The sequence below is a fragment of the Hyperolius riggenbachi genome, chromosome 9 (assembly GCF_040937935.1).
Source record: "Hyperolius riggenbachi isolate aHypRig1 chromosome 9, aHypRig1.pri, whole genome shotgun sequence".
Taxonomy (NCBI): domain Eukaryota; kingdom Metazoa; phylum Chordata; class Amphibia; order Anura; family Hyperoliidae; genus Hyperolius; species Hyperolius riggenbachi.
Window position 1 is genome coordinate 223965815 of NC_090654.1, and position 16394 is coordinate 223982208.

Consider the following 16394-nt stretch of genomic DNA (forward strand, 5'->3'; position numbering starts at 1 on the left):
GGATGACTGCAGGGGGCTGGTAGAAGCCCCAAGTGGGATTCTTTTTGGCTTTAGTAAATAAACTAAACACTTCTGTATCTTATTTAGAGCAATGGCAGTACTTCGAGGCAGTGTTGCCTGTAACATTGTTATATTGCAGCATCCCCGATCTGACCAAGAATATGGTCTCATGGCGCATGTGTAAAGACCTCCCGCGCACGCGCAGAAGACCCAGTCTGGACGCGACTGAGCTGTTACTGGGGCTGATCAAGGCTGAACGGCAGACCGCGGGAGAATACCGTGGGACTCAGAAGAGCTTATGGGGCTGGAGGAAGCCCTGGGTGAGTATCAAATCTTTACTACTTTTGATCTCTGGTAAACTTTAAAGGAAACCAGAGGTGAGAGAGACATGGACGCTGCCATGTTTATTTCCTTGTAAACAATGCCAGTTGCCTGCCAGACCTGCTGATCTTCTGGCATAAGTATTGTCGGAGTCAAAACCCTGGATCAAGCATATGGCATATGGATGAGTCAGTACCAGATCTGCTGCATGCTTGTTCAGGGTATATGGTTAAAAGTATTAGAGACCCAGGATCATGAGAACTGCCAGGCAACTGATATTGTTTAAAAAGAAATAAATATGAAAGCCTCCATATCTCCCACACCTCGAGTTCCCTTTAAAAATGGATTTAAAAACAGCAGTTTTCTGAAAATGCTTATAACCAGTGCTGAGGGCAACGCCAAGAAAAGACAATGAACACATAACAGAACAATACCTTCAGGATCAACTTTAACAAAGTCACCACGACCTTGATCATCCTCTTGTGTGCAATCAGTCTACAAATTCAGGAGAAAAAAAAACAAATCACTTTATTAGAACTCTTAAGCTGGCCATACACTTATAGATCTCCACCAAATGTTCCAAAATGATTGAATCCATTCAAGAAAAGAACAGATTCAGAAGGAATCGATTCCTACCATAAAGGGGCCCATACACAACAATTTTCCCACCGATATACGGCCGATTCGATCTCAGTGATCGAATCGGCTGTGAAATCGCCGCGCACACCGCTGACAGAACGATCGATTTCTGTCCGAAATCGATCGTTCCCATGTTCCCCGCTGGGTTCCGGACCGGCTGCAGATACACAGAACTTCCTGTCCCGGCAGGAAGTTTGAACAATAGAGCGCCTTCTACTGTTTAAACTTCCCCTGGACAGGAAGTTCAGTAGCTGCAGGAGCGGTCTGGAGCCTGAAGCGGAGAAGAAGACAGCGGGGACCAGCGGACTCGCGCCGGCTGAAACAGGTAATGTATGCGGGGGGGGGGGGGGGGGGGGGGGGACGGCAGCAGCGGCAGCTCCAAAGATTGTGATCGGTTTCAGGCTGAAATCGATTCACAATCTGTTTGCAGTAAAGGTGGCCATACGATCCCTCTCTGATCAGATTAGATCAGAGAGGGATCTATCTGTTGGTCGAATCTGATGGCAAATCGACCAGTGTATGGCCACCTTAACACTGCACATCAATCGATCGAACTGCAGAGTTGCACTGTTCGATGCATGTAAAGTAATAGGCCATCGATCTTCCAATTGCATTGCCCCTCCCCTGATTGTTTTAAATTTTCCATCCTGTCTGATCGATACTTTTGATCGACTTTTAGTCAAAATCGATTACAAATCTATCGATTTGAGATTTTGGGGAATATATTCCCAGCAGATTAATTGAATCTGCAAGGTATCGAATGAAAACAATTGATGAGTGTATGGCTACCTATAGCAATCTTCTAACAATTAAGCCAAATTTTGTAAAGCATGCTCTGTACTGAATGACTAAGGCCCGGTTCACATTGGCGTTTATTTGCGGACCGCAGCCGGACCGCAAAGTCCGCAAATGGAACGGACGATTAAGGGTCCATTGTTAATCAATGGATCTATGCGCACTCGTCCGTTCCTCCGGATCCGGTCTGCGGTCCGGAATTTTCCAACATGCTCCAATTTTCCGGACCGGTCCTCCGTCCACCGCCGCCGGACCAGATCCGGACAAGAAATCCAGCACAAGAGGAACTGAGGGGAAACGGAAGTGCACAACACACTTCCGGATGAAAGCCGGACGTCCTACCCCACTTCCTGTGGGGTTCTCTATGGTGCAGGCGGCCATGTGGATGTACACAGCGCCGCACAGCCCCCCAGCCTCTCCACAGCCACCCCAGAACACAGCGGACGACGGAAGGACCCGACCATCCAGACGCAGGGCCCCGCGGGACGAGGAGGATGATGTCTGCACAGCAGGCTCTCCCCAAGAAGGACTCCAGCGCTTTTCCAGACCTTCCAGGCCCCTCTTTGAAAACGGAAACGGATCCAGGACGCATGAAGAACGGAAGAAGATCCGGATGAAAACTGAACGTGACCTGACCAGATCCTGATGGCCTCCTGATGGCGAACGGATGTTCTCAGAAAGGACCGGACTAGAACGGACCCGTGCCACTGGTAAGTATTTCATCAAAACGCAAGTGTGAACCGGGCCTTATTCTAAACAAATCATGAGTATATTTTTACAGCAATGGCATATGATTTATGTGAGAATGAAGACACTAATGGGAAAGCAAACACTTACTACATAGGCTGGGTGATCAGTGGCCAGACCAAAATCCCCGATTTTCACTTGATCTTCTGAATCCAAAAAGATATTGACAGGCTTTAAATCTCTGTGAATCATCCCCTGTAGGGTAAAGTAATCCAATTTATAAAACAAAACCAAAAAAAATAAAATACACAAAAAACTTAAGGGGCTGGGACCCAACCAAAGCAATTTTGGCCAGCGATTCCAAAAAGCATTACAGGAGGAAATGCAGCATTTTGGGCACATTTGCACTCCAATGCTACATATAGAAGCTCTGCAAAATCACTTTTAAATAGCAATTTTACAGCTAAATAAAGTTTAACATACTCACCGAGTGTCTCGATGTCCAACTTCTGTCCGTAGCCCCACCCCCTGGCACAAGAGATCACAAGTGCTTCTCTAATTGGTGCAAGAGAAGCACCTGTGACCTCTCCCGCTAGGGGGAAGGGCTACAGACAGAAGCCAGATACCAGGGGAGCATTTTAAACTTTATTTACAGGGACAAATCGCTAATTGCATCAAAACGCAGCAAATCGCTATTGCAAAACTCCTAGGAATTGCCACACACAGCATTTGCACCATGTTAAAGCCCTGCATTGATTGCCAAGTGGGTTTCAGGCCCAAGGCATTGCTCCTCTCACAGTATCTCCCCAAAGCTGTTTGACATGCATTTGGCCAATGATCCACTATCCACTCTGTCTTAAGGTGGCCACACACACGATACAATAAAATGATCCGATTTTACGGAAATTCGATAAATATGATCGGATCTCGCGAAAAAAAAAATCAAAAGCTTTTTTTTCATTCGACTGAAAAACCCAATCGGATTTCCCGTTTTTTTTCAATTTTTATCGATCTAGAATGCTAGAAATTTTTCTTTCATTTTTCTAAAGATTGTATGGTGTGTGTTAGATTGTCAATTTATTATTATACACACCCTAGCAATTTTCTCAGATTTTCCAATCATTTTTATCATGACTGGGGAAAAATTGAACATAGGTGTGTGGTACATTGGTCATATTTTTGAAATGTTACAATCAGTCAGAAAAATTGATTGCAATTCTTAAATTGAACAGATATTGAAAAAATTGTATGGTGTGTGGCCACCTTTACTGTGCACCTCCCCCCAATGGCACACACCATTACAAGCCTCCCAAACTACCACCTCAAGATAGCTAATGTTCTGATATTTGTAGTTCTTCCACCCGTACAGAGAGCTGAGAAAACACAGTCGTGTGTTGTTCTTCTGTTATGATACAAATACTTACTTGCTCATGAATGTAGGCCAATCCATCTAAGATCTCTCGAAAAAGCCTCCAAAGACGATTGGTGTCCAGGTACAACCCCTGATCTATAGTATCCCGTAAAGTGCTTTTCTCACAGTATTCCATCTTAAGAAAAGAGAAACATTATGTATCACAATGTTGTTCATGACTCAATAACAGGCAACTGTCCCTGGGTACAGCAGGGACAGTTATCTCTGTGTAGCTGGGTCCGTGTTTTTTGCTATTGCGCATGTGCCTCACACAGGGAGGACAGGGACGGGGCCAGAGAGTCGGGCGGCCGGGTGTGCAGCGGGTGCGAGCGTACGCGACAGGCAGGTGCACGGAGACAGACCTAGCCCGTTTTTAAATGGGCTAAGGTCACTAGTGTCTATATAAACCGGTCACCTGTCATGTTCATTTGAAACATAAATCTTATTACTGTAAATAACAACTGATCACAGTGAGTTTTGAGGCTGGTAAACCACAAGCATTTTAAGACCCTCAAAATCACTAAGCGAAGAGAATACTACCAGCCTAGATACACATGTACGGCTGGAGGGTTAGAGGGGGTGATCAGAAAACCACAAGGTACAGCATCTGCGGACTGGCAATCATTCTCAACCACATATATGTGTACGGGGTTGCAGCAGTTTTCCTGTGGAGTAAGTAAAGGTAAAGAACAGCTGCTGCAAGGCTAGTTTAGCCACATCTAATCACCAATAGACTACCTTTGTTAGTGCCTATATAAAATAGGTTAACCAGCTGTGGAGAATACTAAACCCAGTTGAGCACCAGTTCTGTTAGGGCCCGTTCAGACCAGCCGTCCGATAGTTTGCTCAAATGCTTTGCTGCAAGTGTGCAGGAAAACATTCGGCGGCAAGAAGAATTTTCATCCCCTGCAAGGGGACATGGAAAAGCAATCCTGGAAGCAACCTGACGCCTAAGCGCTGGACAAACAATACAAAATGCAGTGTTTGCACGGTACTAGCGCTGACCATTCATGTGAATGGGCAGTGCTTAATGACAAAAGCTGCGGCTAACGTTTACAGCCCAGGGACAGTCCGTGTGAAAAGGCCCTTAGGGACAGTCAGATGGGCTATTAGCTACTGTCATACCAACATTATTTATGATGTATATTATTACAGATGTTCCCAATAAAATAAGGAGTCTTAGACCATAATCCAGGGCTGTGGAGTCGGTACAAAAATTTTCCGACTCCAACTCCTCAGTTTATGAAACCACGACTCTAACTCCGGGTAACCAAAATGGCTCCGACTCCTCGACTCAGACTCCTTAGTCTAATATTTAACAGGGCTGTGGATTTTGTAATCACTCGACTCCCACTCCCCAGTTTATGAAACCACGACTCCGACTCCGGGTGCCCAAAATTGCCTCGACTCCGACTCCACAGCCCTGCCATAATCAATATATATATATATATATATATATATATATATATATATATATATATATATATATATATATATATATATATATATATATATATATATATATATATATATATATATATATATACACATATATATATATACATATACATATACATATACATATATATATATACACACACACACAGTGGTGTGAAAAACTATTTGCCCCCTTCCTGATTTCTTATTTTTTTGCATGTTTGTCACACTTAAATGTTTCTGCTCATCAAAAATCGTTAACTATTAGTCAAAGATAACCTAATTGAACACAAAATGCAGTTTTAAATGACTGTTTTTATTATTTAGGGAGAAAAAAAAAAACTCCAAATCTACATGGCCCCGTGTGAAAAAGTGATTGCCCCCCTTGTTAAAAAATAACTTAAAAGTGGTTTATTACACCTGAGTTTAATTTCTGTAGTCACCCCCAGGCCTGATTACTGCCACACCTGTTTCAATCAAGAAATCACTTAAATAGGAGCTATCTGACACAGAGAAGAAGACCAAAAGCACCTCAACAGCTAGACATCATGCCAAGATCCAAAGAAATTCAGGGACAAATGAGAACAAAAGTACTGTAATTGAAATCTATCAGTCTGGTAAAGGTTATAAAGCCATTTCTAAAGCTTTGGGACTCCAGCAAACCACAGTGAGAGCCATTATCCACAAATGGCAAACACATGGAACAGTGATGAACCTTCCCAGGAGTGGCTGGCCGACCAATATTACCCCAAGAGCGCAGAGAAAACTCACCCGAGAGGCCACTGAAGACCCCAGGACAACATCTAAAGAACTGCAGGCCTCACTTGCCTCAATTAAGGTCAATGTTCACGACTCCACCATAAGAAAGAGACTGGGCAAAAACGGCCTGCATGCAAGATATCCAAGGCGCAAACCACTTTTAAGCAAAAAGAACATTAAGGCTCGTCTCAATTTTGCTAAAAAAACATCTCAATGATTGCCAAGACTTTTGGGAAAATACCTTGTGGACCGACGAGACAAAAGTTGAACTTTTTGGAAGGTGCGTGTCCCGTTACATCTGGCGTAGAAGTAACACAGCATTTCAGCAAAAGAACATCATACCAACAGTAAAATATGGTGGTGGTAGTGTGATGGTCTGGGGTTGTTTTGCTGCTTCAGGACCTGGAAGGCATGCTGTGATGGATGGAACCATGAATTCTACTGTCTGCCAAAAAATCCTGAAGGAGAATGTCCAGCCATCTGTTCGTCAACTCAAGCTGAAGCGATCTTGGGTGCTGCAGCAGGACAATGACCCAAAACACACCAGCAAATTCACCTCTGAATGGCTGAAGAAAAACAAAATGAAAACTTTGGAGTGGCCTAGTCAAAGTCCTGACCTGAATCCTATTGAGATGTTGTGACATGACCAAAAAAAGGCTGTTCATGCTAGAAAACCCTCAAATAAAGCTGAATTACAACAAGTCTGCAAAGATGAGTGGGCCAAAATTCCTCCAGAGCGCTGTAAAAGACACATTGCAAGTTATCGCAAACGCTTGATTGCAGTTATTGCTGCTAAGGGTGGCCCAACCAGTTATTAGGTTCAGGGGGCAATGTCTTTTTCACACAGGGCCATGTAGGTTTTGAGGTCTTTTTCTCACTAAATAATAAAAAACATCATTTAAAACTGCATTTTGTGTTCAATTATGTTATCCTTGACTAATAGTTAACGGTTTTTGATGAGCAGAAACATTTAAGTGTGACAAACATGCAAAAGAATAAGAAATCAGGAAGGGGGCCAATAGTTTTTCACACCAATATATATATATATATATATATATATATATATATATATATATATATATATATATATATATATATATATATATATATATATATATATATATATATATATATATATATATATATATATATATATATATATATATACATACATACATACATACACACACACACACACACACATACATACAGGGTGAGCCTATATATATTGACAGGGTGATCCATTGCCTGGCTCATGTCACAGCAGATGGCAGATACCTGCATGTTGGATTCAGGCAAGGAGCAGGTTAATTTGCTAAAAGGCTCCACACAGATTTGATGCTGCAAGCTTTGACTGACCAGAACAAAACCTGGTTGAAATGGGAGTCTGGAGCCAGTCAAGTGTGTGAGGATGGGACACTTGACCACACCATCCAGGCAAGGACTTTGCTGACACTCTTGCAAGAGCAGCTGCAGCATAAACAGCATTGGAATTGGCCGCTCGTTGCTCTAAGTCAGACTGTGGATGCTAAGGCCCGGTTCACATTAGCGGGCGCCGTCCGGAATCGCCGTGCCGGAGCCGGACCGCATGCGGGACAGACGGAACGGATGCACGGCATGCGTGCGTTCACATGCGTCCGTTTCGTCCGGACCGGATCCGGCATAAGACCCAACATGCGCTATTTTTTGGTCCGGCTTCTCCGGCAGCCGTATCCGGGGCGGAGCCGGACTGCACCATCCGGCCAATACAAAACAATGAGAACCGGCGAGCGCACAACACACTGGCTAAAAATCCGGATGTTCTACCCCACTTCCTATGCGGATTGTTGCGGCGATTTTGGATGGGGACACATGGGCAAGCATTTTGGAGTGGATCAGCAGTGACTTTAAACGAGCTGGAGATGTTGGCAGCATGTCGGAGGTGGAGGTGAGTGCTAAACAGCGGAGGGCCTGATTCCACAGGTCCCCCTTCTGCTGACCTCCCAGACCCCAACATTTTATTTGGTTTGTACTAACTTTTGCCAAACGGATCCGGATCGCATCCTGATGAACACCTGATGCAACCTGACCGGATCCGGATCGGATCCGGATCAGAACCGTACGGTTCCGATCCGGATCCGGTCAGGTCATCCGGTCCGTTTGGCAGAGAACCGCAAGTGTGAACCGGGCCTAAGCCGGAGAGTGGACACACAGAGAGTGCTCCTGGGACTACTGAACTGTGAGTGGGCCTGAAGGCTAAAATGACTGTTTCATTTGTTTGCTTTGACTAGCATAGTCAGGTTTCCTGATAGTAAGGAAGACTAGGAAGCCTGACAGGCTTAGGATTTCTGTTACCTTTTGTTTTATTTCGTGATTTTGCTGCTATAGTTTGCCAGCCACTCTGTAAATAAAAGAGCCGGAGTCTGCACAATCAGGAGTGTGACGCCTGTTTCCTACCTGCAAATATAACAGCGCTGCTCTAGAGCAGTGCTGTCCAACTGGCGGCCCCCCTGCTGTGGCAGTTTGAGAACCCAGAGCTGAGGGGACTTTTTTTTTTTTTTTTTACAGTTTCACCCATTCCTAAGCTATAATGTAATATTTAAACCCTCCCTCCACTCCGCTTCGTTCCCCCGTGCTGCTGCCGCCGCCTCACCTCTCAGATCGGCGGCGGGCAGGAGATAGGAAGGAACCAGCCACACCGGCGCACGGGGGACTTTAAATGCTGGACGTGACCGATGATGTCACTTCCTGCATTTAAATTCGCCGCGCGGCTGCCGTGAGCTGGTGTGGCTGGTTCCTTCCTATCTCCTGCCCGGTCCGATCTAAGAGGTGAGGCGGCGGCAGCAGCACGGGGGAACGAAGGGGAGCTGAGCGGAGATCTAAGAGGTGAGGTGGTGGCAGGGGAACGGGGGAACGAGGGGAGCGGAGGGGGGCTGGAAATATACATTATAGCAGCCAATCTGAGTGCATTTTGTGGGGACATCTGCAGCCGATCTGACAGCATTTTGTGGGGACATCCGCAGCCAATCTGACAGCATTTTGTGGGGACATCTGCAGCCAATCTGACAGCATTTTGTGAGGACATCTGCAGCCAATCTGACAGCATTTTGTGGGGACATCTGCAGCCAATCTGACAGCATTTTGTGGGGACATCTGCAGCCAATCTGACAGCATTTTGTGGGGACATCTGCAGCCAATCTGACAGCATTTTGTGGGGACATCTGCAGCCAATCTGACAGCATTTTGTGGGGACATCTGCAGCCAATCTGACAGCATTTTGTGGGGACATCCGCAGCCAATCTGAGTGCATTTTGTGGGGACATCTGCAGCCAATCTGAGTGCATTTTGTGGGGAAACTGCTGCTTTTTTTTTTCCCTTCCAGGGGGGGGGCAGTCTGCCGGCCCTCCACCATGTGGCCTGGAAAAAAAACGGCCCTCCATGCCCACGAAGTTGGACAGCACTGCTCTAGAGGATCCAGAGGCCTCCCCATAACTGTAACTTTTTTTTAAAATGTGCCAGTTGTGGTTTAAAGAGGGGAAACCAACCACTTTTAGAATTTGGCAGTATGTGGTGTGCATTTCTGAATGAAGTGTTAAACAATTTAACAATCACAACAGTAAGCATGAATTATAAGCTCATCTTAGCCAAAGGGCAAAATTATATCACGTAAACTTGTAATGCTTCTAATGCACTGAGCAGTACAGTACCTGGATGTAGAGGTAGTGAACGGCTTGTGTGGTCACCTCAGAGAGGGACTCTTTATGTTCTTCAGGTTTCTTTATCAATTCTTCATCCTGTTTACAAAGCCAGTAATGAAAACAACATTAGGCTTCGCACCAACAATTTCCAAAATCGAGGAAGTGTGATGTTGACCGCTATTCCCGGAGCGAACGTGATTTGGCTTTGCACCCACTGGTGCAATTGCTCTGGGATTGCTCCCAAATGCTGCATACAGCACAAATGCTCTGCAATGGCAATGCTGCAAGTGGAACCACCCTTAGGGTTCCACTGGTGTAGCACTTTTAAAAAGTAACAATCAAATTCAAATTGGCGAATAGAAGTTTGAAGCAATCAATTTTCCATTAAAGTGGAGAATTCTAAAGGCATTCCTCACTCAACTGCCAATAATCAATAGCAATAGCTGCGATAGTGGGAAGTTGTGATCTCTCATAATAAACTTGGCAATTATTTCAGCTAACTGTCATTATTTCTGCAAAAAGAATGCCACCTCTATATGCACATCTAAGGGGATGCTACAGATTCAGGATGCTGCTTCCCTATTTGACAACTCTGAACTGATCTCTCAGTAGCTGAGTACAATCTCTGGTGCACTATGAGCTCCAAGAAAGACAGCTACAGATTGTAGAGTTCCATTTCCCTGAATATTCTTAGGCAGGCACCTCAAAAATATTATCTGGCTCCCAACACAAAAAGGTAACATCTAAGTAAAATACAATGCCATACCTTAACCACCCTGGCATTCTATTAAATGCGCCAGGGTGGCGGCGCAGCAGTTTTTTTTTTAATTATTTTTTTTTTTTAATCATGTAGCTAGCCTAGCGCTAGGCTAGCTACATGATGCCCCCTCCCTGTGGAGTCCGCCCTTACCTTACGATCGCCGCCGGCGCGTACCCTCGTAAGGAAATCCCGTTCTGAACGGGATCTCCTTTAGGGTTTCCCCCGTCGCCATGACGATCGCAATGACGTCATCAACGTCGTGACGTCAGACAGAGTCCCGATCCACCCATCAGCGCTGCCTGGCACTGATTGGCCAGGCTGCGCAGGGGTCTCGGGGGGGGGGGGGGGATGGGGGGGCATGTTACGCGGCGGGTAGAGGCGCATCGGCGGTGATCGTCCCCAGCACGCTTTTTTTAAAAAAAAATTATGAAAATCAGCCCAGCGGGGCCTGAGCGGCGCCCTCTGGCGGTCATGGACTGAGCTCGTCCATACCGCCAAGGAGATTAATACATGTATTATTTAACATTAGGAATGAGCAGCAATATACATAAATGATAAACCTACAGAACACCAGCGCTCAAAGAGCATAATTTTGGTATTATACAATATTTTGGTATTATACAATAGAAACTGAAAGCTGTGAGTGACAAGACCATAAGTTGAACATAGTATTTACCTGATCAGGACTATTGCAATCCTCATTTTCAAACACAATTTCACTATCAGAATCAGATCCAGGCCTGAATAGAGAAAAAGAACAGAAATAATCTAAATTATGAGTCACTAACCTGGCCATAAATGCAGAAATGTGATTGAGAATGCATAATTCAGCCAACCTGACCAAATTAGTGTTAAAGGACATCTAAACTGAGCGGGATGAACAGTCTGCCATCTTTTTTTCCGTTTGAACAATACCAGTTGCCTGGCAGTACTGCTGACCTCTTTGGCTGCAGTAGTATCTGTATCTCTCAAATTAAACAAGTATGCAGCTAATCCAGTCATAATTCAGTCATAGACACCTGATCTGCTGCATGCTTGCTCAGGGTCTATGGCTAAAAGTATTAGTGTCAGATGATAAGTAGGACAGCCAGGCAACTGGTATTGTTTAAAAGGAAATAAATATGGCAGCCTCCATATCCCTCTCAGTTCAGGTGTTCTTTAAAATATGCTTGTATAGCTGTGATTGGAAATAAATATTCCTTTAAAATTGAACTACAACCAGGTCACTTTAAAATAAATCTGTAAATACCCATGTTCTAATTGTAGAGCCTACAGTCACATGACCAGCCCAGGTTACTCCTCCTCCAATAGGACCATGCGAGGGTAAGAGGCAGCCCGGACCATACCACCTACCTAAGGTGCTATGGAAGACAAAAGGTGGCCATACATGGTACAATTTTTCATTTTTTTTTCAATTAGTTTGATTATTCCGAATATAAAGACTTTTCCAGCATGTCCGATCAGATTGGTCTCGAAAAAAACAGGATAATCGTTCGAATTTCTTGATCGGAAAAAAAATTTCAACTTTCATTCGATTCGATCATTTAGATAGAATAAAACGGAAAATCGAATGTTTTTATTGTATGGTGTATGGGCACCATACGGGGAGAGACCATCCAACAAACTTACTTTCTCCATATGTGAGGCAGACACACAAAAAGGCCCAGCCCATGGCTGCATGAGTTCCTGGGGGCTCTTCACACTGGACTTCAGTCAGAAACATAAAGTATACCTGAGATGTAAAGTAAATAAAAAAAATATACACGCAACACTGGAGTCTATTAGTAAGACATAACGAAGACTCACTGTTGTGAGTATTCCTGTGTGAGTTTTGTCAATACATATGACCATTATGTGCTTGGGGGGGGTGGGGGGAGGGGTCTTTGCTTATCCCCCTCCACTCGTTAATTTCTCATTGTGGGGTGTAGCTATCCCCTGCTGTGATCACTAAAAACTCATACACGTGTAGAAAATGGCATCTTCACGACAAAAAGGATTAATCTCATCTTTATATGCCCAGCTGATAGGTTGTGACAGTGATAATAAACTGACATATATGAGAGCTTGGGAGCGCGACTTAGGTACCCAATTTGAGCCAACAGATTGGTCTTATATCCGGACCGCTGTCTCTGGTGTAGTCAAATCTAATATGGTCAAAGACACGGCACTCAAGATCTTATTTCGCTGGTATTACACCCCGGCAAAAATTCATAAAATATATCCCTCGGTCCCATCAACTTGTTTTAGAGGATGTGGATTGGAAGGAACGATACTGCATGTCTTTTGGGACTGCCCCAGAGCACAGCGGTTCTGGAACTCATGGAAAACCATGATCCGAGAAGTGTTTGGCTTTCCGGTTTCGTTATCCGCCTCCCAGGCCCTGTTGTATACTTTTAATGACGATGTGCCAGGCAGATTTAGACTTTTATATAGATACATGCTACTAGCCGCTCAGTGGTCAATAGCCTTCAAATGGAAAACCACAGAACTAGAGTTATCACTGGTTACCCAACGTCTGGACCTAATGATGATAATGGATCGGGTTTATTTTTATAGCATTGAAAATATGGCAAGATTCGATCTCATTTGGGAATCCTGGAAAACATATAGGAGTGCTTAATTTCCCTCGGACATATGTGTTCATTCATTATAGTATGATGTTCAGGTTTGGATTTATTCAGGACTCTTGTAACCAAATACCTTATGCAGGAATGTATCTTGATAGTTCATTCTTTCTTTTTATCCTGTTTCTTATTTTTATGTATGTGGTTTTTTCTCTTTTTTTTTTTTTTTTTTTTAAATTTTATGTATGTGTTAGAGGGAGCAATATAATCTTACACCAAAACAGGTAGGATGGACTGACCCCTGGGATCTCAGAAGGAGGTTCAGAGTACCCCATTTCCCAGGCCGGACGGCCCAACTATCTACACTATGTCCTCTAGATGCTCCCCCATATTTTCTTGATGTTTAGTTGGTATGCTTATACCTTATGTTTTATCTGTTCTGCTTTCAAAAGCTTTGTATATTTGTTGATATGCTCAATAAAGCTTTTTAATACAAAAAAAAATATCTGTTGTACTTCCTAGTACCTGTTAATGTACAGTAGTATAAAAAGAAAGAATATTAAACATTATGTAACCTGTCAACCTACAAAAATGATGGTGAAAAGACCCCTTCCTCGTCATCATCATCTTCATCACTGGAGTCCTGCTCAGAGTTGTTACAGTGTGCGCTGGATGAGCGCTCACAGGATGTGCTCCACTCCACAGAACTGGCCATGATGGGGGCTGGAGCATTTGCCTCTACATCATCTATCAGCCCCAACTCATTCTTCACAGCCTGCTCCACCTTCACCTGCACCTTCTTCTCCCCAGAGCTCTCAGGCTTCGGAGTAGCAGAAGACGGAAGCTCGTGCTTCTCGATCCAGGCGTTGTAGTAGCGCACTATGTTCTCATGGTTTAGCCTCGACAGCAAGGTCACCTCTCCTTTGATTCTCCTGAACTGCTTGCTGGCGGGATTTATTTGAACTCGTTTTACTGCATAGTAGCAGCCATCCAGCTTGTTTTGAACCTATAATGAAAGCAAGTACAATTCAGACTAAAATGAAAGCATGTGATCGTCATGTGTGTTCAGGTTACCTGGTACAAAACTTCATCCCATCAACTTCTCATAAAAAAAAAAAAAAAATATATATATATACTCTTTTGGCTTCAATTTACTTTTCAGGAAAATGGACTGAATTTGACAAGCTGTTTAACCAGCTCATTTGCATAGCTAACTCTAGTTTAACACTTGCAGTACTGGAAAACAGAAAACTACCTCAGTACTAGGTGTACCTATGTTTATCTCATCATTTCACTTTAGGTGTGCTTTAATCTAAGATGTACATACTTTCCAATACCGATTCATCCACACCTAGGACGAAAACAATGTCTCTACAGCTCTTTACGCTCCAGTTAGTCCTGCCCAGGGCATTATGTCCTTTCATGTCCATCCTTGTGAAGAATAAATAGTAACAAGCATTACCTTAATAACGGCGCCGAAAGCACCTCTACCAAGCATCTGTAACTCTTCAAACTCATTGAAGTAGCGCGAGAACTGCCTCTGTGAGTCTATGTGGAATGCAGCACTGGATAAGGATACCCTGGGGATGACGGTCTCTGTGCAGTCTACTCCTGTGTAATCTGAACAGAAAAAAGACATAGATAGCATTTATTCTCCTTTTTCCTAAAGTGAACATATACTACTGTATGTAGCATACAATAGGCTGTGTGGCTCACCTTCTGGGCTATCATCAGTGTCCAGGGACCTCTGTGGGGGAGGATTGATGAAGCTGTGACCCAGTAACTGCTGTGTGCCCCAGCGTTCTTTGTCCTCCAGACACACGCACCTAATCAAAGAGACATTCTATGAGCACATACATACAAGTTATTATGATAGCCTGTGGTGCCTGATTCCAAGTCCAGAGACAGAAGGACAAGAATGAAGAAGCTTCTGTGCCCAAAAACTGAGAGAGAGACAGGATTTATAAATAAGCACATAGCTAGTAATTTAAAGCGGGATTGTCAGCCAAAAAATCAAAGTCCATTTACCCACTGCTCTGTGTTTATTATGAAGTCTACAACCTGACCCTGCATTGCAAGCATTCCAATATAGTTATAAATGTTTCTGCTGTAATAACTCTTATCTCAGTCAGCCTGGCTCTATTTGGTACATTGCTGACAAGAGGAAAGCTTGTTATCTCCCCACTCATATTCTTGCTGCTCACTGATTGGCTGAGGGAAGTTCAGTGTGAGCTGATTTCTGTAGAAGCCGTTGAAATACGATCTATGCTGTGCTCACATGTGTTTACAAAGTCAGCTAGATATGTGTAGTTTCTAGGAAAATAAAAGAGTTATGCTGGGTACACACTATGAGATTTTCTGGTCGATTTACTGTCAGATCGATTATTTCCAACATGTTCGATTTGCTTTTCGATCGTTTTCCGAGCATTTTCCGATCCATGTCCTATTAAAGTGCACGGAAAATCGATCGGAAAATGCTCGGAAACCGATCGAAAAGCAAATCGGACATGTTGGAAATAATCGATCTGGCAGTAAATCGACCAGAAAATCTCATAGTGTGTACCCAGCATAAGGGAAGAAAGGACACAAGAATTGGCTTCAGTCAGAGGCAGTTAAAATTGAAAATGCATGAAACTGGTTTCACTTTATTTACTATATAAAATTCACTGAAATCAAAACATGGGAAGTACAATCCATATGTTATATAAGTAAAACAAGTATTTATCTACTTCTATATGTGCTTTTTATTTTCCTGGAATAGTATGGCTGTCCCTGCTGTTTTAAGAAAAATGGCAATACCTTATTTAGCTATGGTGCAGGACCCATGCTAGCATTCATTTCCCCTCCCGTTGTTCTGTATGGTAATCAATGGGCATTGCACAGAGTGCCACTCGTTCTCCCACCTATAGTGCATTCTGGGAGGGAGAATGGTCAAAAAATAATTTTAAGGGTGGCTTGGGTGCTTTCCTTGCATTGAGGGGCATCCATGGCTATAATTACTAGGACATTCCAGTGGTGTTGTTCCAGGGTTATTATCTGATTGTTATCTGGGGTTGAGAAGGATTTTTTCCCTTTGGGTCTGATTGGACCATGCCTTGTAAGGGTTTTTCGCATTCCTCTTGATCAACAGGGACATGTGAGGGTGCAGGCTAATGTTGCATCTTATTTTCTGGTTGAACTTGTAACTCTGTGTAACTATGTCATACAGCTTATATCTTGTATCAGAGTATGAAGGGGACTTGATCAGAGGGCGTTTTGCTCCAGACAAGCGAGCTCCTGCAAAGTGTGAATTAATTAGTATGGGGCTAACGTAAAGCAGCATGTGTACAAGACACCATGAGCTG

The 16394-nt window shown here is 43.7% G+C and overlaps 1 protein-coding gene across 1 annotated transcript in view; it reads right to left on the reverse strand.

The window, feature by feature from the left end:
• EIF2AK4 (eukaryotic translation initiation factor 2 alpha kinase 4) overlaps nucleotides 1–16394 on the reverse strand; it is a 143395-nt gene that overhangs the window by 70682 nt on the left and 56319 nt on the right. The window contains 8 exon segments of the mRNA XM_068254043.1: nucleotides 756–816; nucleotides 2593–2697; nucleotides 3867–3989; nucleotides 9736–9822; nucleotides 11163–11226; nucleotides 13638–14056; nucleotides 14513–14670; nucleotides 14767–14876. Of these exon segments, the coding sequence (XP_068110144.1) occupies nucleotides 756–816; nucleotides 2593–2697; nucleotides 3867–3989; nucleotides 9736–9822; nucleotides 11163–11226; nucleotides 13638–14056; nucleotides 14513–14670; nucleotides 14767–14876 (1127 nt within the window).